This window comes from Oryzias latipes, chromosome 5 (genome assembly GCF_053564925.1).
Source record: "Oryzias latipes strain Hd-rR chromosome 5, Olatipes_Hd-rR_3.1".
Classification (NCBI taxonomy): domain Eukaryota; kingdom Metazoa; phylum Chordata; class Actinopteri; order Beloniformes; family Adrianichthyidae; genus Oryzias; species Oryzias latipes.
The window spans coordinates 27151174-27169802 of NC_136241.1; the positions used below are offsets into that span (position 1 = coordinate 27151174).

Consider the following 18629-nt stretch of genomic DNA (forward strand, 5'->3'; position numbering starts at 1 on the left):
TTTATTTATTTAAACTTTTTTTAACCGCAAAAACTTCCTGGTGCCCCATTACCCAAACCTGTACTGGAGCAATAACATGCTGTCAATCAACCCCAAGCGTAGATCATTTACTGAATTATAGTACACATTTTAGGATTGTAATCCTAAAATTTCAGATATTTTACACAGGTTTAAAGCTTTAAGAAATGTGACAAACGAACAATCTTCTGTTGGTTAGGATCCAGTTATTTAAATACTCATGGGGGGGGGGGGGGTAAAAACAACTAAGCTATGACACGTGCGATGCTGTAACTCCAACATGTAACAAATATATCAGCTGTAACCTGGGTTTGGGGATTTAGGGGTCCAAAGTTATGCCTGAAAAGGGAAAAAAACGTTTTATTGGGGCTGATATAATTTTTTTTAACTTTTCATTGATTATTGATTATAATTTATAACTGGGGTAAAAACAAACAATATAAAAAAAGCCTAAATTGAAAGAAAAGTTTATTTGCTTTGATTTCGTACAGGCACATATGTGTCCTACTAAGCCAAGAAAAAAGGGTGGTGGCCACAGTATTTTCAGCACGTTACTAAACCGGTGAGTGGAGAACGAAGAGCAGCCCTATAAATCTCGTTTTCGGTAGTGAAGAGGAGTTCAATAGCGATTAAACATAAAATGGAGAGGACGGTTAGTCTACCGAACCAGCCTGAGAACACAACTAAAGGTACCAATTGATTGTCGTTTTTTTCTTGTGAATTTTGTTAACCATTATACGATTAAAATAGCTAAACAGTAATTACATTTTTTTATTTTAAGCATCGTTATTCTGTTATTACTTTATCTTTATGTTGCTGTTTTCACATATACTTTCTACCACACAAGCTGAGTCTTTTAAATTTTCGTGTTTGTGGATCCGGATTTTGTTTCATTTATGATCTTTGTTTGAATGTTGATGGACAAAATGTTCCCATATCCGTTGAGACGCCCCTCCTACAACCACTAATGTCATTTATATGTGGGTAGGTTTTGTGAAGTGTCACAAACACACAATAATTAAAATGTAACCAACAATCTGTTAGAATTTCCTTCAACGCAGATCCGAGCTCTTATTTTGAAAAACTGGCGCTTGACAGAAGCAGAGATCTTAACACTAATGTTCCAACAGACAAAGATAAAACAAACAAGAAAAAGTAGAAAACAATTAAAGTCAGAAAATAATTACTCGATAATGCTAACCTAACCATTTCTATTGAGAATTAATTTAAATTCACTTCCTTTTTTGCTTTCATATATTCATTAGTTATTCCACTGTAAGTACAGGACACGCATAGTACCAATTTATATTACATTATAAATTGGTACTATGCGTGTCCTGTACTTACAGTGGAATAACTAAAGAAAGAGACTTGTGGCTGCAACATTAGTTTTCTATCATGTAACCTTCCTTGTGTTGTAGTCACTCTGGTTGAGAGAAACCCGGCACCCAGTGGGCTGGAACTGGTCAGCTCCTACCAGACCAACAGAGTGGGAGACCCCATGGATCTGGTGGCTCTGGCAGGACAAGTACAGAAGGTGTGTGTCTTTTCACCCCTCATGTCACTGACGCATATAATCCAAGTAACACCTTAAATACGGGGTTTGATTTTCTTTTTTTTAAATCTTCCTAGGGAGACGAGTTTGTTAAAGCCAACGCTTGCAACAAGCTGACAGTGATTGCAGACCAGATCAGATATCTGCAGGAGCAGGCCAGGAAGGTACAACTGCACCAGATCAATCTGGGAGCGCACACATCTCAACCCTCTTGGATCTCACTCGTTTCTGCCGTCAGGTTTTGGAAGAAGCAAAAAGAGACGCAGACCTCCACCACGCCGCCTGCAACATTGTAAAGAAGCCGGGGAACATGTATTTCCTCTACCAGCGTCCATCTGGACAGAAGTACTTCTCCATCATCTCACCTAAGGTTGGAGCCTCACTTGAAACACAAACGTTATGTAACATTTCTGTGAATGAACATGAACGCCTGACTTGACTGTGCACGTGCTAAGGGGGTTTGATGTTCAAAGTTCATGCAACTTTAAAGGAAGCTGATAGATTCCCAGCACGGTTTTGTCCGGACCAGCTGGTTTCAGTAGAACTGAGAGTTTTGTGCAAAGCAAACAGATTATTAAAGTTTTTGGAGTTGTTTTTTTTTTCTCTCCATAGAACATTGCTGAAACAGCAACAAATGATAACCTTGTTTAAGCATGGAATAAAAATGTCAATTCCCTTTTTGAACCCTCAGTAGTCTCTAAACTCACTGGTGAGTTTGCCAAACACATTGGATGTTGACAATGATAAACCCATTATTATAGTTTCATTCCAAATTTAATTTGAAAGTTTCAAAAAGTTTTTAGCTTTGGAATTTTTGGTTTAAAACAAACATAAGACGCATATTTGTGATTCCACTTGGAATAAATCCTTGGAACTTTGAGTGGAGCTTCACCTGTTTTTTTTTTTTTTTAAGACAAATTTTACATTTTCTTTTATCTCGTCTTTGCTTTCTATTTAAATTTATACTTTTTTAATGTTTGATCTGCATTTACATTTTTCCATTCGGAATTAAATTTTATACAGTTTGAGGTTCAGTGTTGAATTATTGTGTAATATTCTAATAATAAATCTTTTGAAAATAAGCTGGTGTTGTATTAAAAAGATGTATATCAAGCGTTACCACAAAAACTGTTGTAAAGACAATTTAGAGCAAATTGTGAAAGGAGAAAAAAAAATTAAAAATAATGCCCCAGATTATTAAAAGGGTTCAACTGTTGCTGCTTAAAGAATTAACGATTATTCTCTAATATAAAACATTGGAGAAAAAACTGTTTCTTTTTCTTTTGTGAGTCTGGAAAGTAAAAAACAGTCTGTTTTTCTTCTCTTTGAAGGAGTGGGGACCAAGCTGCCCTCATCCGTTTTTAGGAGCGTTCAAACTTCAGCACGACATGTCCTGGACTCCTGTGGACGAGGTGGACAGGAGGGACGCAGAGATCGCCATCATGGACAAACTTCTGAGCCAAAAAATAGCCTTACCGTCTTACAACGGCCCCAACTTTAAAGGCCTCACTGAATAAAAGTCTGCTGACAAGATAAAGAACTTTTAAGAATGGACAGAACTAAGCCAAATAAAAGACTAAGAACATTTTTTTAAATAAAAATCACTAACATGGTGGTTGGTTAAAGTTTTCTTTGACAAACCAGACCCTACAAGGTGTAAAGTTGACAGCTTTGATATATTTTTAAGTCTTAATAGGTTTGTTTTGTTTTCAGAGCTTCTTCACCCACTGGGACAGTGTTCTGTTCATCTGATAACAAGCTGCCATTTCAATATTTGAAACTACAGGAATAAAGAAAAAACTATTTCCAGTTGTTAGACTCAACATCAGGCCGCTCTTAATTTCCTCTCTAAAGACCCACCTCGATAAAAACCGTGTTTCTACTGTTTTTACTGTGTTTCTACTGTTTTTACCGTGTTCGTGTGGAATTTTTCTGATGATGGAAAACGTAGATTAAGAAAAAGGAGCTCAAAATTGCATTTCTGAGTATTTACTTATTCAAATTGTTGTGAATCAGGAGCAGATGAAAAAATTCAGTTTGAAAAAGGTTATTTGTGATACAGAAAATCTGCTGGGCGGGCCATAAGCCGTTGCTCTGCTCCATTCTGATGCATCCACTAGATCCACGCACGTCTGTGTTTTTCTCATCCAAGTTGGCATCTAACTCAAAACTCGACAGCTGGATCGCTCAAATATTTTTGTTCCACTGCTGATGGTCGGTTGGGGGTGTGAGGGGCTGTAAGCTAGTGGAGAGCGTGTAAACTCTCAGCAATGGGGTGGGGTTACTTTAAAGGTATATTTCTAATGAACTCCTGCTGCTCTGCAAAAACCATGACCTAGAAAATCCCACAGGATTTTAAAAATGTTGGCTAAAAGCACCCAAATCATAACTGGGGCAACTTTTGAAATATTTTCAAAGATGATCGGAGTGAGATTTAAAGAAGTGTTTGTTTATTCGATCAAGAAAGAAGGAAGCACAGTTTTAAGTCTGGATCACATTTGTCATTTTCAGTCAAAATGATTAAAGTGCAATTACTTTATTTTAAATCACAAACATTTTGTTTGACAAAAGTTCAATGTTAAAAGTTAAAACTCAAAAGGTCAGCTGGCTGTGATTTTCAGCAGATAGTCGTTTATGTGAGGAAGCAGCTCCCAGTTGTCGGTGGCGATGCAGAAATGCACCGCGTCTTCCTCCGAGCTGATCTTCAGCAGGACGTGGGACTGTGGGGGGAGGAAGAGCAGCGCTCTGAACTCGTCTTTGTGGGACGGATCTGACACCAGGAATGGGAGGAAGTGCTTTTCCACGAGCGCGCTCAGAGCCTTTTCCTCCAGCTGGCAGCAGAACAGACTGCTGGCACATTCCCCCGTTTCGGAAGACATTTCCTCCCATAATCCTGCAAACACGGCCTGCCTCCCTGCCCTGCCCCAGCTCGGGGGGGCGGGCAGGGGCAGGAAGATCTGCTGAAAACACACTCGGATGTCTGGTAAGGTAGTGTGCCAGGTGAGCCCGTCTTGGGTGGTGAAGATGGCGCTGACGTGAAGGCTGCTTGGGTAAGGCTCCCTGGGCTTCAGCGTCAGTGTCACGACAGGCGGCGGCCTCTCCCTAAACAGGCACGGCACGCTGAGGTCCTGCAGCTCGCTGTAGTGGTCATCAGTGAGGCTGAAGTGGAGGCGGATGCTGAAGAGCTGATCAAAGCGAGCGTCTCGGGTCTCCGTGTGAGTCAGCAGGAACTTCAGGGTGACTTGTGAGGCGAAGGCGGCGCTGCCGAACTGAGCTCTGTAGGTTTCCAACACGGGCTCTCCTCGCTCTGCCTCGTCCTGCACGAGGTCTTCAGCTTCCAGCTGTTCACAATCAGCTTCAATTAGTCTGATTATTGCGACTTCCGTCTCATGGATGGTCAGGATGCTCGTCAGTCCTTCCCCCTCAGTCATAAGGCAGGACAGAGTTCGCTTCTTGACCTGCTGGCCCCCCTCAGCGTGGTGAGCCAGCACGGTGGCCAGCTTCTCCCTGGACAGAGTGGTGAGAAGGGTGTAGTAGAGGCGGGCGTGGTCCCGGATGTCTGTGTCTCCATAGTGACCGGCAACATGCTGCAGAATGTCGGCCAGAGGGATGAACATGGACTCAAGACTGGGGTGGACCAGCAAGCGACGGCAAACTCCCAGGATGCCGTTTCCCAGGCGCCAATCGCCGCTTGAGCTCAGCGAGGATGAGGATGGCGGGATGATGCCGGACAGAAAGCGGAGTGTGCCGTGCTGCGAGATCTCTCCCTCCTCCGCCGCTCGAGTCAGCACCTTCAGATGCCATCTGAGGTCACGCAGGGTCGTTTGGCTGACGGGGGTCTCAGAAATGACCCTCTGCAGGGCTTTCAGGAGCCCCAAAGCCCAGGAGGAGTCAGGCAGCTTCTCCTGGGTCCGATCGGCCAGGTTGATGAGGTGGGGCGCGAAGCGCGTGTGCTGGAGGTAGAGTTGGCACAGCTGCTGGCTCAGGTTGTCGCAGTAACGCTCCACGTGGTGAAAATGAAAAAGGAAGAGGAAGGCCGCTCTAAAGAAAGTAACAACGTTCTCCCGCTTGCCCCCACTCTCTACGATCCGCAGCAGCGACGTCAGGTGTTCGTACAGGTACTCCAACCCTCGGCCGTCCTCCTCCTCCCCCGCCTCCAGGTACACCAGAGACAGCAGGTTAAAGCGGGACAGCAGGGTGGCGCTGTCGTTGAACACAACGGGCAGCAGAGCTGAAGCCAGCCGGGGGGTCAGCAGCACAGGGAGGGCCTCGTCGCTGTCGCCGCAGCTGATTGGACGGTTCTCCGGAAAGTGCAGGATGCAGTCCATGTAGAAGAGCTTCTCAGGTGTGCTCAGAAGCGGGTGCTGCGATAGGACAACTAGTCGCTTGAAGAGAAACGCTTCGTCCTCGGAGCTGAACAGACTGTCGGTGAAGGCGCTCTTCATCAGCAGTGTGGTGTGAAGGAGGGTCACCTGTGGGGAGGAGAAAACAAAAGCTGACTTCTATCAAGTTTTATTCAAACGAGGGAAATTTACCAATAAAGCAACTGATTTTAGATTTAAGTATTGTTTTCTTTTTACAGCATTAAAGATGAAAAACTTTAAATGTATGATATAATCCTGAGCATAGATATATTTATATATCGAAGTTTCCCTGATTTCTCAAAAGCTTAAGGCTTTTTTTTACTGTACAGATGAGAGGAAACCAGGTTTAACATGTATTTCTACAGATTTTTAAAGTGTTTCCAGTGGCCTTTTAATTTTTTAACTTTTACGTTTTCTAGGACATAGTTTCTGTAAAGCGGCAATAGTTAATCAGAAATTCGCCTCCGAATTGTGGGCGGGGCTGCAATCCCGCCCCCAATCTCCTCTCATATGCAGTCAATGTCCCATCATATTTTCATCTGCTCCCGATTCACAACTATTTTAGTAAAGAAATATTTAGAAATGCAATTTTAAACTTAATTTTCTTTATGCATGTCCCTCCATTGACAAAAAAGGTCATAAGAGCATGTTAAAACATGCATTTATACATATTTTTAAGCAAATGTTGAAAAGACAAGTGCAAAGTAAATACATGTTGGTTCCCATAGAATTATTTCAAAATTTGCTCATAATTTCAACCATGTTTGACACAAACCTCACTGGTTCCCAGTAGTCGCAGCAGCTGAGCTCTGAATATGGTGGGGGGAATGGCGGGCACCATGGCAACCACCTCTGTGAGCCTGTATAACAGCGCAGCCTGGCTCAGAGGGGTGAAGAGATAAGACTCTTCCAGCAGGGAGGAGAGGGCGGAGCGCAGCTCCTTACAGTCGGGTCCGGTGTGGAGAGTCGGCACTGTGCCCATCGGTCCAAAGATTACAGAGGACAGCGGAGCAGAGTCTTTGCCGCTCGCCGGGCCTGCGTTCTGGTCTGCCTCGCATTCGACTGACTCATTTCCTCCCAAGAGGGCTCTTAAATGTGCAGCACCTGCTTCCTTCTCCTGAGTGAGCTGATAGACGGCATTTCTTAGGACCAGGGCCTGCAACCCCGCATAGGCCTGGTGCAGCCTGGAGGTTTCTTGATGCCGGTGTCCACCCAGCAGCTCAAGGCGCTGGGAGAGAAGGCCGGGGTAGAGGGCCTCCATCTCACGCAGGCAGTCGCAAGCTGTGGCCCGGAGCGAGCGCGGGGCAGCATCGCCGTGAAGGTCGCTGGTGTCCTGAGCGAGCTGAAGGAGTAGATCCAGGAAATCCGGGAACGCTCGGAGCCGACCGCTCACATCCGAAGAGCAGGTGAGGACGCAGGTGAGGGCCACAAGGAGCTGAGAGCGGAACTGCACAAACTTGGGAGGGGACTGGGTGAAGATGGACATGAGCTCCAAAGCGGTCTCCTCCCCAACAGAGTCTGAGGGGCACAGCAGTGCCGGGTACTCACACAGAGGAGACAGCAGGAGGACCTGGAGAAACAAAGATAGAAAGGAAAAGAAAATGTAAACACTGATCTCTACAACTGAGCCACCATCAAAAATGAAAAATATGAGAAATAAGTCAGACAATTCAATGGAAAGTACACATCTTTATGAGAATACAGCCGTAATATTATAAGAAACTATTAACGGTTAGAAAAGAATTCAACAATTTACAAGAATAAAAATCATGAATGTATGCTTTCATTTTACAACGAAATGCCTTTTCAAAATAAACAATCGAGTGTTACCCTATTAATGTATGTTGCAGACGATTCAGAGAAATCGCATGGATATCAAGAACCTCACTGAATCTGCTTTTTTTATGCACAAAAATGACGACCTTTTTCCTTTAAAAAAATATAAATTTTAACTAATAAATGTACTGATTCGCGTAAAATGTTTTCTCATATTGTAATAATTTTCCTACTTTATTCACATAGCTTTCTAGTATTTTTGTCTTTTGTGGTCATATCTCAGCAGATGATCAGCAAGATTATGAAATGCCTGTTTAGTTTTTCAAACCCATTGTGGGTACCCACACCATAACGCCCTTCTGGTTTAAACTGTTCGAATTGTTGAAACTCAAAGCCAAATGACTGCTGCTGCGGGCCATAATTATGGAGGTAAGGTGCGTTTTTTCAAAATAAAATCACGAAACTGTTATGCAGCTCTGTGGACTGTTTTATTATTAAATTATTAATAGACAGAAAACTCTAAAAACCGAATAAGACCACCTCAGCTAAGTAAAAACACATATTTTGTGGATACATGTATGAACATGCTCCTTTTATTTCACCTTAACTGTGTAGTTTGCTCTGTCGTCCCGGAGCTCTCGGAGCAGCTCGGCGAGAAAAACCTCCGAGCTCGTCCCGAAGAGGAAGCGACTTGGACTGCGGCAGAAGGCGGAAACCTTCTCCACCCAGCCGGACGCCATTATGGCTCAAACTTCAGGCTTGATTGACATCGACGTTTTTTAACATTCCGTAATGGTTTCGTAAGAAAAATAGTATCCCTCATTGATTCAACTGCTGCAAAACACCATCACGAGTTCTGTGTTTTGTCACGTGACGATTGAATTAAACTAACAGCGCCCCCTGATGTTTCGGAGGATAACCTGCAATAAAGTGCACAGCAAGTCCATTTTGACTTGTTTGAAAACCTTGTAGAGTTTAAAATAATAACAAAAAAATCCAGAGTTAAGTCCCCCCCCCTAAAAAAAAAAAAATCACAGATGACAAGTTTGTGAAGATTGTCATTCATTTAGGTGACGTTGTTTGATGGGTCATCAATGACTCCTCCCCACCGCAAGGTGGAGACAGTTTTCCAGGAATAACCCGGAAGCTGCATTGCTTATTTTTTCTCTTTTTTTATTGTTTTCATTTTCCAGCATGAATGCGTTGAACAAACGCATGGTGGACATCAGTGATGGCTTGGAGGATGTTCCTGTTTTATGTAAAGATCCAATAACCCCTACATTCAAGGTAACTGTAGTGGATGTGATCAGGGATTCTATTTTTATGCTCTTATGCATTTACTTGATTCCATAATATGATGCATAAATATTGTTGCGAACTGTGCTTGCTGCAAAGTGAACAATATTCCTGCATCACCAGATAAGAAGTGCTGGGATCATGTTTTCTTTTCTGTGCTGAGTTGTTTATGAAACAAGAAACACCTGTGTATTATTTCATTTCATTCATTGCAGACTAAACTTGCAGACGTGATCATCCTTGCCGCCTGTTGCCGAAATATCTGCTTACATGCACGTACAGAATCTATCCAATGACGTATTTTACAGTCAGCAGTTCCAGGGGGAAGTAAAAAAAAAATATATGTCAAGTGTTCACATTGATAAAAAAGAGAGAAATGAACAGGAAAAGAAACCAACAGTTTTAATTATTTGTTCTTTAATATGCTGTAGTCTATTATGCATTCTGTAAAATTGACAATTGTAACTCTTTTGATGGCTTCCGTGGGCCTCAACAATGTAAACATGTGCAAATTACAGGAACCAAACTCCGTGTCAGAAAAGATTCACATAAAACACCAAGTGGAAAATGATCCAAAAATGAGATTTGTGGGGACGAAACTCCCGAAGATTATTAACCACTTAAGAAATTCATACAATTGTAATTATCAGAAAGGTTGCAGCTGCAAATAAAACCTCAATTTTATATCGCATTATAATTCTGGTCTTTTGCCAGTAGGTGGCAGCAAATCAGCACATCAACTGTCAGTGTGGTTGCAGGCAGATGCACTGTTCTTCCATTTTTCTCTTCCTTTCCAATTAATTTTGAATAAAACAAATAAGTTCTTGAAGGAGTAATATTATATACATACAAACACTGGTTCTGGCCAAACTAAAGCTGCTTTTACAAAAGTTAAGTTCTTTTAGAACTGCTCATGTGGGCCCGAAAGCTCACATTTTCATCCTCGTGTTCTGAAATTAAAGTCTCATGAAATTAAATCCTTTCGAATCAGAGAATTTTCATGAGAGGCTCATCTGTAGATGATTTATTTTTGGGGGGAAAAGTTTTCAAAGGTTTTAGTGTTGTTAGACAAAAACATTCAGGCCCATATGATTTTTAATAATAAAATAAACAGAAGTTGGTTAAAAAAATAAAAAGGTTTTAGTCTAAATACAGATTTTTGAAAACGTTCTTTGCTTGAGCCCTTATTCTTTCCTGTCTCTTTCAGTATTGTCCGGATAATGTCCAGGGACCGGGCTGTGCGGTTGACCCCTCTGAGGTCACCCTTCCCGGCTGCTCTTGCCTTTCCCGCTCCTGCTGCCCCGAGAGCTGCTCCTGCCTGCAGACTGGTGGGCAGGCGTACCACGCCACCGGTGCTTTGCTGGACCTCAACAGAACCGGCTCGGATTACTCTTCACCTGTGTTTGAGTGCAATGCCCTTTGCAGCTGCAGTGACTCCTGCTCGAATCGGGTGGTGCAGAAGGGACTGCAGCTCAGCTTGGAGGTTTTCCACACCAGCAACAAGGGCTGGGGAGTTCGGACGCTGCAGCAAATTCCCCGTGGGACATTCGTGTGCGAGTATGCAGGGGAGGTGGTCAGCTTTGTGGAGGCCAGGGGCCGGCAGCTGAGCCAGAGTGCTGAGGAGAATAATTACATCATCGCGGTGGTGGAGCATGCGGGGTCAGGCTCTGTCACTGAAACATTTGTGGACCCGACCCGGGTGGGAAATGTAGGCCGTTTTCTCAACCACTCCTGCCAGCCTAATCTGGTTATGGTTCCTGTGCGCGTGCACTCAGTCGTTCCCAGCCTGGCGCTTTTTGCTGCACGGGACGTCAGAACTGAAGAGGAGCTGACGTTTGACTATTCAGGAGGATGCAGGAAGCAGCAGCCTGCAGAGACGACGACCACGCAAAGTCCTGCTGTGGCGGAGGCCAGCCGGCCAAACGGACAGCAGAGGAAACCGTGCCGCTGTGGTGCCGAGAAGTGCACAGGCTTCCTGCCTCTGGATTTATCCATTCTCTACTAAAACCTTTGCTGAAATAAATGATCATGCACGTCAGAATTCCTCCTGAATATTACGCTTTTTAAAGTTATAGGTCTGTTTTTCAGTCTCCCTGAATTCTTGAACATTTGTTGCCCATTAGAGCAGCAGAATGAGTCATGCCTGAGCTCAGCACTATTCCCCAATTGGTATTTTGAGTTTTCTGATCTTAATTTTGCTGCTGTCTTTATCTTTGTGCAGTAAAAGAATACTTTTTAGAATATTTCTAACTAATAAAATCATTTGAACTTCTAATTTGTGTTGTATTGGAATTTTTTTTTTTTACAGTTCAGGTTTTGTTCCAACAGATTTCTACACTCCTAAGTCCCGTCTATGGAGATGCACATGAAGCTGGATATCAGTTGACCGTCCGCTGAGGCTGAAGTTAAGGCAGAATCTGAAACAGAAGAGCACAAAAAACATCAACCATCAACTGATGTCTGCCTTTGTTGTCATCGCGTGACATCTTGCTCCCTGACGGATATTCTCAGCTTCTCATGTTGCCCAAGTCTCCAGAGAAGCGGGGACCAATTAACAAAGGGCCGCTGGGTTGGGTTTATATAGAAGCGGACTTTATTCCCCCGTCAGAGGAGGGACCAAGGTGTCCCACTTTAGAGTTAGCATGGACCTTCTCTTCTCAATCTGCCCCATTTTCAGTCTAGACCTGCTTTTATCTTATTAATATCCACATCTGGGTTAATTAGAGCAGAGACCATGTTTCATCTCAAAGTGGAACCAGAGCCGGATCCACGGTGGGTCCCAGAGGTGGTCATGGAGATGGAAACCTTCTGTTGATCGGTTTGTGTGTCAGCAAGAGGACAGGCAATCATTGGATCGGCCTGTATTCTCATTTCTCTATTCAGAAGAAAAGCTTTTTATACCAATGGTAGGGGTGAATACTCAGTTCTGATTGGCTGCAGGGTGTCCATTAAAAAGTGATAATGGACAGCTAAAAAAAAACGTTTCGGTCACATAACCTGAATGTTCTCTATTATTGCACTGGTGGAAACAGGTTGGTAACTGGAGCAACAGGTACATGGAACATAGTTAGATATATGTTGTTCCACAGTTTAGAAAAGATCTCTGTTCTTCAAATAGCACTATTACGGACATGTCAGTATCTCTATCAAATTTCACAATGAACTTAAATATTAAAGGTGACCATCTCGAAAGTTCACGCCTCTGCCTCATCCGTTAATTTCTGAAAATGGACACCTCATCGGGCATTATCTCTTACCTAGCTTGTTAAATTCATAATGATAAATTAAATGAATAATCAAACCTTTTTGCACAAGATAGTATATGTCTCGTTAGTGAAGAGGAGTAAGATCCTATATCCAAAAAAAATGGACCTTTAAAGACTCACACTGGTAAAATTTCTAATGAACTCCTGTCATTCTGCAGAAACAACTGGTGTGTTCTAGAATACGACACAGTTTTTTAGATTTTGGCTAATAACAGCATAATCACAGCTTAAAGATCACCGGGAATGCTTTCAGAATAGATCATAAGATGATTGGAATGGGACTTTAATGATTCCATTTAAGTTGTATAAACATTTTTAAGTCAAATCAAAGTTGGAAGACAAATAAAAATGAGGAAATACGCAGACATAGTATTACAAATTCTGCACATCAGTATGAGAAATTTGCATTAGTTTCCTTTTTGAAGTATGACAGATATGACTGAAACAAAATGTCAATTTTTAAAATTGATTGTGCTTTAAACCTGCTTTCAGTTTTATAAATAACATCATTCTGTCTCAGAATTAACAACTCCAGTCATCCTCGAGTCAGATGTCCCTGGAATCTCCATGGCAACCAGCCGTGTGTCCGGGAAGAAATTTGGACAGCCGCAGCCACTTCGGAGGTGCGTGATCTCACATCCCAGGCATTGAAGAGCAGCGATGCGATTGAATGGCTCCTTTTCCTGTACTGTCACCTAGCAACCAGCAGTTCATCACACGAGGTGAACTTCCCTACCAAATACTCAGCATCCCCCCCCCCCCACCCCCACCCACATCAACACATTGAAACCCATCAGGGATGCCTTAAAATGCAGCAGCCAGCACAGACGTTCATGGAAGACGTTTTCCTCCAATTTTTCAAGTTGGACACACGTGACTCTGCAGACTTCTTGAATACAGTTTGAAGAGACAGACAATCCCAGACTAGTTAATCCGGACTGGCATGCATGACAATGATAACATTGGCTAATTTGGGGGTGAGTGACAGGCGGAGAAATTGCAGCTGGCGGTGGATTTGTTCAGAAGTGGAGCGCCTCTCTGATGAGAAAGCAGATGTTCTGCACTTGAATCTTGCAGCCAAATCAATGTAAAAAAGCTGACAGCTGCCAAACAACCTTCAGAGTCCAATTGGAAACATTTCCTCCAGCTTTTGTTGTGAGGCTGAAGGATCAAAATTTCCCTCTCACCAGCCAAACTTTGACTCTGAGTTTTGAAGGGTTGAATTTGAATCAATTTTGACTAAATCCTGTACAATCAAACCTAAAGATGGCCACATTAGTGCTTAGAATCCGCTGCTTCTGTTATAGGGCTCTGCTGAAGTACAAATGGGTGTTAAACAGAACACCTCTGCAGAGTAAACCTCACCGTGACTCATTCCAAGTCTCCTGCGTTGTCTTGCTCTGATGTAATGGCCGCTCAGTGGTATGTGTTGTTTTCACAGTTTAGTTTGGCTGTAAAAGTGACAGCTACAGAGTTGAAAGTGAAATATGCTCCTAAACAGCTGTTCTAAACCCAACAGAAACTTCTCCCATCACTGATCACAGCTGCACAAATGAACAACTGCTTTTTATTGCTTAACATGTTTTTTACAGGCCATTTTAGAGATGACAATTCAGCTAAGACAAACTTGAATTATTGTTTTTTCTAGGAATTCACTGAAATCACAGAAATGTTTTTTTGAATTTGAATAAGGTTTTGATAAAAGGACTTAAGAGAAGATACCGATTTTGTCGGTCCAGAGATTGCTGGCACATCAACAGGGGTTCAGGTGGCAAATTGGTCAAAGGCTTCAACCTGAATCCTGCTTTTAATTTGGTGGGAAATTGTATCTGCTGCATTTTGAAATCTGAGACAGGCGAGAGACTTCCTGTTCCTTCTAGAATGAAGAGATTGACTCTCGCTAAAGGAAATCTGTGTGTCAGTCACATAACAGTGAAAAGACACATTATGTCAAGAAGGGGCTCACTGAAAAAAAAAAAAACATTGAGAAATGTAACCTTTGATTTCTTCGATATGTAGTGACTGGTGTGTTTTCTTCTTTTTTTTTTGGGGACCAACATTTTTCATCAACTATTTTTATCTTCACTTGGATTTTTTAGAAAACAAAACTATTCCATCTTTTTTCTTAAAATGTCCTCATCAGGACAAACAAGACAATTGTAAATGTGAGTCCAAAGTAGTAACTCTGTACTTAAGTAAACTAACCAGTACTGGTACTTAGATTAAAAGGTTGTGTACAAACAGCTCCCTGTTACTTAGAGACACAATTTGATGGACAAATCAACTGTAAATGAAGGAAAAAGTTACTATTTTTAGGATTTATTGTCTAAAGACAAGCCATATTTTTCAGAAAATCGCCATAGATAAGTCAATGTGTGTTATACAGTATTTGGTGTATACAGTAATTTGTATCAAAATTAGACATACGTTTGCAGGGATTTTGAGTTTTTGGCCAGTTTAAGTTGTTGCTTTTATCTGCAAAGTTCATCATAGCACGAAGGAAAAGTTGTACTTGGAGGCCTTCCATGGTACTGAGCTGAAAGGATTATCTGCAGTTAAATCAGCTTACTGTACGTGTCACAGAACAGGTTAAACAGGTGACTTCCAGTCTGTGCTCCATCTCTTCACCTAGAATGAAGAAGAATCTCTGTCTGCAAATCACACACCTGCCATGCAGGTGCCATCGCAGGCGTTACCGTGAAGGGTCTGCTCTGTGGATTCTGCGGGAACACAAGAACAATTTGATAATTATGAATGGAACACAACAAAGATTTAAAAAAAAAAAAGAATTTTATTTCCAGAGTACAAAACCAGAAGGCCTACTTAGAATATTTCTGAAGCTGATTTAATCAGACTATTTCCTGCGGGGATACAGAGGCCATTAAAGCAGCGTAATTGTCTTTTATTTTTAGTGAGGTAGATCTCCATCCATGCTGGAGAGCCATAAAGGAAGAATATTACTGGTAGTTTTGGGATCGAGCGTTACGGTTCATCTGTTTGCCTCATCCTGGCTGGATGGATGAGGCCAGAAGAGAAAGAGAGCATGCCTCTGTGAGCAATTCCCTTCCAAGGATAGATGGAGTGAACAGCTCCTGAGTCATGTGTCTGTTGGTTACCTGATGTGCCCTGTTGTAAGGCCACTCAGCAAGAGTGTGATGTAATGTGGGAGAATGTCATCGTCACACTCTGCCATCAAGATCCCACAAAGACCTTTAAATAATCATCACTCCGAAATCCTTAAGATTATTAAATACATGTGAACAATATTTAAAATAACAAAATAAAATGCTAAAGAAAATGCAATTCATAAAGATTCAATCACTTTTTTCATTGTCAAAAGATCGACTTTTGATTTATTTTTAGAAGACAAAATGTAGGTTTGTCCAAGGTTCTGAAGCCTTGAAGCGGCCCCATACCATGCTATTACCACCACCATGTTTGAGTGTTGCTATAATGTTCTTTTAAGGAAATACTATTAGTTTTGTGTGAGATATATCGGGATACACACCTTCCAGAAAGTTCGTCTTTTGTCTCATCTGTCCTCTGAATTCCTTTTTCGCTTGCTCTCCAGTGATCAATCGTGTTGGGGTCATTTTGGTCCTGTCCGACTCCTGGGAAGGTTTCCCTGTTCCAAGTTTTCTCCATGTGTGGCTCTCATTGTGGTTTTGCAGTGCTCATGAATGAAAGCTAGGGATGCAATGATTCAGTTTCACCACGATTCCGTTCATTTCGTGATTTTTGGGCCACAGTTTTCTTTCAGTTTGACATTTGTATTACAAAACGACAACAAAAAACAAAACAAAAATCAGATGTATTTTTTATTTGTTCATAAGCAAGTAACAATAAAAGACAAATCTTTCAATTGGCTTATAATAAGCCTGGTGTACTGTAATAAAACAAGAACATATATATTAAATACAGCATAACGCATGTGTTTGACACTTTCAGCATATGTAAACGTATACAGTAGGGATGCAATGATTCATTTTCCCTACCGGTGAAACATTTGAAACCGAGATTTTTGGGATCCCTTGTGAAAGCTGAGCACCCATAAGTTCTGCCACAGGGTTTATGATAGAAAGCACAAACTAGTTCACTTCTGATTGGCTTGTAAATAAACCAATTAAAAGTATGTAGGATTCTTGCGTGGGCCTAAATCATGTTCAGATTTCTAGAAAAACATGAAGTTTTTGAACTTAAACATTTATGCAAAGAAGAAAAGAAAAATCCTTCACGGACATGTTCAATAACCTTTTATAGTACTGTATGCATGTCTAATCAGCAGGATTGGAACAGTGTTTTTAGAAAGTAAAAATCTGTACAATATTGTAAGATTATCCGGAAATAATTCATCTGCACTTTTTAAAACTATGTTTCCACTCCACTGAGTGATGTGCAGCCATGACACAGACATAAAGTCTAACAGAAGTTTCACATTTGCCTTAAGTCTGCTAATAAACCATTATCTATGGCTCCTTCTCCCAGTGGGATCGTGTCTTAAGTGGTTTGCTGTCCCAGATCTTCAGAGCCCTTCATTTCTCTGGATAACAAGACCAGACGTGATTGAGATTTCCACCTCCTTCTCTGTTATGATGAAGTCAAAGTTAAACAGGGGTATAGACAGGGACTGATTCTGACACAAGAATACTCGCTCAGTCACGCACAGGCATTGATCCCCTGGTCTTCCATCCAGACTTCTGCTGCATTCTGCCATCCCACAGTCTGTGAAGGATTCCTCATCCCTCAAGTTCAGATCCTCACCAAATTTGGTCTCTTCTTCATAAACCCTTGATATTCCTGAACAAAAAAAATCTTTGTTTTAACTCTCATCTTTAAAAAAAAAATCTAGTTTTATTGCACCCATACCTATAGCCTTTTGAGTGAGATAAAAAATATCCAGCAAATAGAGAAAACCCTGCATTCACTCAGCAGCACACAAATCCACAATTATTGTAGCCTTTCGTGAACACTGCAGCAGCTGTGTCCTGTCTTGTATTTACATTCCTTTTTTTTCTGTGGGAAAGCCTGTTGTCTCTTCTGTATCCATGACAACTGAGTACCCAGCGATCTCTATTCAACTTCACTTAATGTCAAATTCAACCAAAGACAGAAGACAAAAAGGGTTAGCCCCTAGCATCCTGGGATATCATGAGTTTAACTCAACAAAGACGTATTTTTTCTTCTTAAACTGTCTGGCCGAATGCTGGATAATAGATGAGTAAGTAGAACTGAGAATGACATCACATTCATGCATCGTGCTTTTCCAATTCATTCACAAAGAATGAAAGAGCATTAAAATGCAAAATAACACGTGAAACCTTTGAGAATTGATGGTCTGTTGGGCCTTACTCTGGTTAAACTCATGCACTGATTTGCACCTTAAAGATCTCAATTTGAACTGTGATGGCTAAAGCAGAAATACAGCCTTTCTTCTGGTGATGCGGGACACCTATCTTCCTCCTTATTGTCTCAAAATCCTGTAGCTAAGATACCAAATTAAGATCTAATGATCAGTGGGTTTGACTAATTCCACTGAGCCCATTTCAGCGATCAAAAGCTTAGTTCACATGAGTATTACTCATGGTAATTAAGGATAATTAAGCTTTTTTCTTAAAACTATACATATATTATTCTGAAGTACTTCATCCCATTAGCCGCAGTGTTCATTGTTTTGGGGGCCAAAACTATTTCTGTTTTTAAATCAATCAAAGCCATTTAAAATTAGTGAAAGATACTTCATAGTTTGTTTTTCTTGCGTGGTGTTGCACAATCATCGACTTCATCTTATGTGCTTCTACTTTTTGATTTACTCAGCTTGACTCCTTCCATGCATGCTCTGAATAATGCCCACAACCCATGATGCATGCTGACAGCTAACTGCGCTGTCATTGTCATTCACTAGGCCAGAGTTTTCTCAAGCTTTGCCTTTTACCATGTCCCACCTGTGAGTATTATTTACCAGGTACAGCCTTTAATTATTTTATTTTTATTTTTATTTCATTAGTTTAATTAGTTTATTTAACATGAATATTGCAAAAGAGTTAGTCAAAAAGCTATTTTTTATTTGTTGTCCCTTGCAAAAAACTTTTAATGAAAATATTAGCATCAAATTCACTATGTGTATCAGACGTTGTGCCCTGAATTTGATGCGCCGCCAAAATTCAAAACTAACTATACCTATAAATAAAAATCATACCCACCACCCTAAAAAACACTACAGAAATTACAAAAATAAAGACTGAATAATAAAAAATGTACATCCGATAATGCCCAATTTATAAAATTTAATACATAACCACCACGCATGTTGGTGATTTTTGTATTTGTTTTTTCTACCATTTTACTTTTTGGTTT

General features: G+C 41.4%; 3 protein-coding genes and 1 long non-coding RNA gene across 4 annotated transcripts; 2 read left to right on the plus strand and 2 right to left on the minus strand.

Moving 5' to 3' along the window:
• Window positions 1-524: 524 nt before the first annotated feature.
• On the plus strand, window positions 525-3460 carry c5h1orf50 (chromosome 5 C1orf50 homolog). Its single transcript, XM_004069050.5, has 5 exons — window positions 525-707; window positions 1440-1555; window positions 1651-1737; window positions 1812-1943; window positions 2905-3460. Exons 1-5 carry the CDS (start codon window positions 659-661, stop codon window positions 3088-3090), a joined length of 570 nt encoding a protein of 189 aa, XP_004069098.1. The 5' UTR covers window positions 525-658; the 3' UTR covers window positions 3091-3460.
• A 541-nt stretch (window positions 3461-4001) lies between these two features.
• On the minus strand, window positions 4002-8614 carry ap5b1 (adaptor related protein complex 5 subunit beta 1). The gene is made up of 3 exons (XM_004069201.5): window positions 8316-8614; window positions 6713-7507; window positions 4002-6045 (listed from the first exon to the last, which is right to left on the minus strand). The coding sequence occupies exons 1-3, from the start codon at window positions 8451-8453 to the stop codon at window positions 4174-4176; spliced, it is 2805 nt and encodes a 934-aa protein (XP_004069249.1). The 5' UTR covers window positions 8454-8614; the 3' UTR covers window positions 4002-4173.
• Window positions 8615-8840: 226 nt separating this feature from the next.
• On the plus strand, window positions 8841-11284 carry setmar (SET domain and mariner transposase fusion gene). Its single transcript, XM_004069202.5, has 2 exons — window positions 8841-9000; window positions 10217-11284. Exons 1-2 carry the CDS (start codon window positions 8908-8910, stop codon window positions 11012-11014), a joined length of 891 nt encoding a protein of 296 aa, XP_004069250.1. The 5' UTR covers window positions 8841-8907; the 3' UTR covers window positions 11015-11284.
• Window positions 11278-15921, minus strand: LOC144992332 (uncharacterized). The gene is made up of 3 exons (XR_013656209.1): window positions 15784-15921; window positions 14942-14995; window positions 11278-11426 (listed from the first exon to the last, which is right to left on the minus strand). It is a non-coding gene; the product is annotated as an uncharacterized LOC144992332 (long non-coding RNA).
• Window positions 15922-18629: the final 2708 nt, after the last annotated feature.